We start from the raw sequence: 6,152 nt of genomic DNA, 5'->3' as shown, positions 1-6,152 counted from the left end.
TAAACAATATTATTTGGTTGGATAAAGGGGTATACAGAAAGAGAAAAACAACCATGAAATTTGACAACATCTAGGGATCCTGGTTGAATGTTCCAGGCCTGCCATCTGGAGTACTCCTGAGAGATAACATATGGCAATTTCTGGCTCCAGGAACACTTGTGATATGATCAGTCCAGGTTAAATTATAAAGATATGGTCATTACACATACAAACTAAGTATTATAACTGAATGGCAGATATTCTAAAGTATATGCATCATAAAAAATATACTGTTTTCTCTGGAGTGTTATTGGGGAAAGGGGGGGAGTATTAGTTTGTTTAAATAAAAAAAACGAATCCTTGGAAGAAGATGACAACTTTATTGTATTGTATGTATAACAATAATATATAATGATATCATGTAACATTAAAAATATCTTTGTGCTACTGATGTCTTTGTAAAAAAGTTAATGTATAATTTTCTTAATAAAAATTATCTGACTAAAAAAAGTGTGTGTCTTATAGTCCAAGAAATATGGTAAGTTCTAAAATAATTTCCCTTTCTCATTTAATTATACATCTGTTTGTTATATATTTTTGTACAATTTGCTAATAATGTATAATGCTTCTTCCCGTCTGAGTTATTTTTGATCAACAAAATACGATTTTCCAGTAATTAATTTTACACACTCTAGGTATGATAATAACTTCTCCACTGTGTGGGATTTTGACTTCTCATTCCTTATGTTTGGTTCTGTTAAAATAAAAAAACTTATATAACCCTCCCATTCTGGAGCGGTTCCAGCATTTGTATTTCGGGGGCTCATGTAATGTTGTTAGGTCATGTGAGCCCTGCGTCTAATTAGCGATGGGTCCATTGTTCCACAATTTGGAAAAATCGAACAATAAGAAGTCAAAGAGAAGTTGCAGCCTTCCTGCAACCTCATGAGCCCCAGGAGCGAGTGTGCCAATACTGCTGAAAGAGCACCGGCACGGAAGTTGAAAATGATTTTTTTAATTTTATCAAGGCCAAACATGATGACGACCCCTTTAAGAAAATGCAATTTCCATTTAAAATGTTTCCCACATTAAGAGCATGAAAAAGGTTTCTCCCCTATGTGGGTTCTCTGGTGGTGATCAAGATGCGCTTTTCGGGTAAATCGTTTCCCACAATCTGAACATGAAAAAGGCTTCTCCCCTGTGTGGGTTCTCTGGTGCTTAACACAATCTGATTTATGGTTAAAACATTTCCCACATTCTGAACATGAAAAAGGCTTCTCCCCTGTGTGAATTCTCTGGTGGATAACAAGACTGCATTTCTGGTTAAAATATTTCCCACATTCTGAACATGAAAAAGGCTTCTCCCCTGTGTGGGTTCTTTGGTGCTTAACCAAATCTGGTTTCTGATTAAAACATTTCCCACATTCTGAACATGAAAAAGGCTTCTCACCAGTGTGAGTTCTCTGGTGCTTAACCAAACTTGATCTATCGTTAAAACTTTTTCTACATTCGGAACAAGAAAAAGGCTTCTCCCCTGTGTGAGTTCTTTGGTGTATAACAAGATTCCCTTTCCAGTTAAAGCATTTCCCACATTCTGAACATGAAAAAGGCTTCTCCCCTGTGTGAGTTCTCTGGTGTATAACAAGAATTGATTTTTTGTTAAAACATTTACCACATTCTGAACAGGAAAAAGGCTTCTCCCCTGTGTGAATTCTCTGGTGCTTAACAAAATGTGATTTCAGTGTAAAATATTTCCCACATTCTGAACAGAATAATGGTTTCTCATCTGTGTGAGTTCGAAAATATGATTTATCCACAAAGCATTTTCCACATTCTGAACATGAAAAAGACTTCTCCCTTGTGTAAGTTTTCTGGTGTATAGCAAGATCTGATTGCTGGTTGAAATATTTCTGACACTTGGAACAAGAAAATCTGTTCTCTGCTGTGTGAATTGTTTGATGTTTAAGAAAATATTTTTGAAGGGGAAAGCTATTTCCATATTCTGAAGGTGAAAATTGCTTCTTTTCTTTAGGAGCAGTTTGTTTTTTAATGCTTATTTTATGACTCTCATTTTCCTTAGTAGGCGGTAATGAATCAAAAATTAGGACCTGATTCATAGGATCAGATGACAGATCTTTGCTGCGAAGGGATGATGGTATATCTGGAGTAATGCTATTCACTTCAGTTGTATCCTGTGGGATCTCAAGATCATCTGATTTAAAAATTGAAGATGTCAGCTGTCCCTCTGATCTCCTGGTACAGTCTGGTACATCTGCTAAAAATAAAACCAATTACTAATTTTTCAATAAAATATTTTTGAACATTTCTACTTAAACTGTCAGTAAAAATAGCAAGTTATGTAAAAAAAATTTGAATTATTCATCAAGAAAATGACAGTTCGCAGTCTAATAGAAAACCTCATGGCATGAACCAGTGGAGCGTGGTGTTCAACTGTTTGTTTATTCTGCCTCCCAAAAATGGAATAAAAAGCCACAAAGAAATGTTATGTGGACAAAAATAATACCAGTAAAAAGTTCAACTCATTTTACAAAAACAAACATCATCTGTCAATGGAAATACAGTGGTTTCTACATTGTTATTGGCTCAAAGGCTCTTGAAAAGCAACATGGCTTCCATTAACCAATCCAGTAATATCCGCTCTCCCAAAGTCAAATTTCACCCTCGCTTCTGAGTCTTGAAGTGTGCTCAAACCACATTTAGCATCCAAGTATTTGGCATTATTATAGCGAGAAGAACCCACTTAATTTAAGGTGCATGTGTCTTCTGGAGCACACTATATGATGGGTAATAAAATGGTATATTTGCAATTTTTACTCTCCAACTTCCACTGCACTCTAATTATAGGAAAGTGGCTGTAGAGTCAAAATAGTCACTAGTATTGGCTTTCCTGATGAAGAAGTCTTTTATACTTTGAAACGCGTAGAATAAACCACGATCCATTTGACAACCTGGGATATACGTCTCATTATTGATCAGCAAGCGCGGAAATCATCCACAAACCTCTACTTTCTTTCCTAGATACTGACTACTCTTGCGTCTTCTGATTTTGTATTTTCTCTGCCCTCCCGGTTGTGGCCAAACTACCTGACTATTCTTCTTGACATCTCATACTACAGAAAAGCAAGTATCAATGTGGCCCAATCTAGCAGTGTGTGTGTAAGTCCAGATGTAGAGGTGTTAAAGACGTTAATGAGTGATGGGTTAAACTGTGACTATAGACAATAACACATCTAATGAAATAATCAAGCTGAATAGTCTTTTTAAGTATAAAAAAATGAGTAACTAATGGTAAAACCTCTTTGGGGTCTCAGTGGTTCTTGGCAATATAAACGATCGTAATGGACAATATTTTCTATCGCATGAGTTTCAAGAAGAACTATTCATTTAAAGAGAACTATTTATAATAGTGCCGAGCTGATGTTGTTATAAATTTAGATCTGGAGCATTTGGAAGAGGCAATGGAGAACTTTTTTAAAGACCACCACGGAGTTACAGACTCAGATAAGAAAGGCAGGCAGATCCCACCATAATCAATCTATCATACAGATAAACTTGTAGAAAAAGAGTAAAAAAAAAAACATCAACAACAACGTATGTATGAGGGGAGAGTTCCAACACTTAACGGGAGTTGCACTCATTTATGGTGGACCATTGGAGCCACAATGAATCCTGACCAGAAGAGTAGAGAAAGTATTAGTGTTCCCCATTTCAGGAGAGATTGTGCAGTAATCTGAATTTCTTAGAATTGAAAACATACCATATTTTTCTGACTATAAAATGCACCTTGGTTTTAGAGGAGGAAATAAGAAAAAAAATTTGAAGCAAAAAAACGTGGTCAATTCTGTGCTTAATATCTCCTATCCTGGTATATATGTTCCCCTCATCCCTATCCTGGTATGCATTGCCCCCTCATACCTACCCTGGAATGCATGGCACACATCCCTATCCTGGTATGCAGGGCCCCCATCTCTGTCCTTTTATGCAGGACACCATCAGAATTTTTTTTTTTTTTTAAACAGAACATTACTTACCTTTCTGTGCTCCCTTGCAGCGTCTTGTTACAGTGCCAGCAGCTGCTTTAAGCTTGTAAGAAGCGCATGGCAGGGTCGTCATGTGCTGATTACAAGCCGAAGGACAGCTGCCAGAATACTCGCTGCTCCCCATGCCAGGACTATGTACATGGAGGGCAGTGAGTATTCATTGCTCTTTAGTAGCAAGCACAGTGTTAGCTGCAGGCTTCCTGCAGCTGCCGGGTATTCACGTGTCCCTGCTACTAAAGGGAATAAATATTCACTGCATTCTACACCTACGGGAGTGGAGAACAGTCAATGTTCATTCCCTTAAGTAGCGGGCACATGAGAATGCCCTGTGGCTGCAGCTAACAGCGTGCCCGCTATTAAATAGAAATGAATATTCACTGCTTTCCACTCCCATGGGCGTGGAATGCAGTGAATATTCATTTCTCTTTAGCAGTGGGCACAGGAGTATGCTGTAGCCACCGGCTCCTACGTCCTGTGACCTGCTGCTCCCCCACCTCCCCATCACAGCCAGAGAAGGTACATCCGGACTAAAAGAAGCACCCCACATTTTCCTCCACATTTTTGGAGGAAAAAAGTGCATCTTATAGTCCAAAAAATACGGTAATGAAATGTATGATGTGGAGTGAATCCATGAAACCAGGGCTTGAGCCATGCCAGTACATCTTCTGCAGGCACAAATAAATGTATATTACAGACATAAGCCGCGCACAGCTTGAAGATATATCATGGCACAGGTGTAATGTCTTTTATGGAGTTTATCAAAATCCTTCTTGAAGTTAGTTGATTTTGAAAGAAATTAAAAGTCAGGATGAAAGGAAACGCTATTGTTAGTATACAGAAATTCACACTTGGCCCCACTGCACATTTAATGTTAACTATCATAATAGAGAAGATTGGCAAGAAAAAAGAGAAGGTAGAGGGAGAGACAGTAGATTCACCCAATAAGAAGCCAACAGCATCATTACCCTCCAGGTGGTAAGTTCTATGGAAAGGGTCTTTTAATGCCCAAAGTCATTTGAACAGTTTTGGATGGAGGATAATGTTCTGGCCTAGAGGCAAAATGGTGATCACACGATTGTGATACGGCCGACTACACCACTGATAAGGCACTCACAGCCGATGACTGAGAAGAATCTGTGACTTCTCTGCATTTAGTGGTTACTTCTCACCTGGGTAGTCATATGTAGGAATCTCCTCTTTACACCACTCATCACCCCTCACATATGTCTCTGTAGTATTAATATGGGTCAGATCTTCACCCTGAAACAAATATTGTAAAAGACACAGACAGATGGAGAAGTCACGTCTATGATCAGTTCTATGAAAAGTAACTTGGCACACACGTGATCAGATGCTTGTGTGGTTTAATAAGAAGAGAGTACATACAAACGTTTCGGTCATAGACCTTCTTCAATGTACCTCTCTCAGAGAGTCTATTTGGTGAGCGGATTTTGGTGTGTGGTGACACACTGAGGACAAGCGGTGGACACCGCGTCCTGGACGGAGACATCGTAGTGCCTCACTCACGCTCAGACCATAGTTACCACCATCAGACGCATAAAGGGGACTAACTTCCCCAAAAAAAATCCGCTCACCAAATAGACTCTCTGAGAGAGGTACATTGAAGAAGGTCTATGACCGAAACGTTTGTATGTACTCTCTTCTTATTAAACCACACAAGCATCTGATCACATGTGTGCCAAGTTACTTTTCATAATTACAAGGTTTGGGCACCTACTTGAGCACCACTCCCGATAGTAGTGCCTACGGTCATCTCTTCACATATGATCAGTTCTAATCCTGCCATCTCCACCGTTCTTATTACACAAGTATAAAACATATAATACTGGTGAATAAAACAAGACTGAGCACAAGACCTTCACAGCCATCTACACATCGTAGGAGAGATGTCATGACACCTTCTCTCTATCTACCTGATGATCCTGAGGAACATTGGGATCTTCTTGTTTACACTCCCGTGGAAGAAGAGGACAGGGACATCTCTCTGGTGTTGTCCTCTTACTGGATAGATCTGGAGAAAACACATACAGGGACCGAATTTATTCTTTACATACAGATAATTATAGACCATGTGTATTTAGTCCTGTCTAT

General features: G+C 38.8%; 1 protein-coding gene across 4 annotated transcripts in view; it reads right to left on the bottom strand.

Annotated features, from left to right (window-relative positions):
* Positions 1-338: 338 nt before the first annotated feature.
* The window catches only part of LOC143766528 (uncharacterized), a 40,856-nt gene continuing 35,042 nt past the window's right edge, over positions 339-6,152 (bottom strand). For 3 of the 4 annotated variants that reach the window (XM_077254288.1, XM_077254290.1, XM_077254291.1), the window contains exons 5-7: positions 5,975-6,072; positions 5,210-5,300; positions 339-2,254 (exon numbers count right to left, since the gene is read on the bottom strand). In XM_077254288.1, coding sequence (XP_077110403.1) covers positions 1,068-2,254; positions 5,210-5,300; positions 5,975-6,072 — 1,376 coding nt within the window. In that variant the 3' untranslated portion in view covers positions 339-1,067. The remainder of the gene's footprint in view (positions 2,255-5,209; positions 5,301-5,974; positions 6,073-6,152) is intronic. The other variant, XM_077254292.1, reaches the window with a different exon arrangement.

Source organism: Ranitomeya variabilis, chromosome 4, assembly GCF_051348905.1.
Source record: "Ranitomeya variabilis isolate aRanVar5 chromosome 4, aRanVar5.hap1, whole genome shotgun sequence".
In the NCBI taxonomy this organism is placed as follows: domain Eukaryota; kingdom Metazoa; phylum Chordata; class Amphibia; order Anura; family Dendrobatidae; genus Ranitomeya; species Ranitomeya variabilis.
This window is presented reverse-complemented; position numbering and strand designations above follow the sequence as displayed.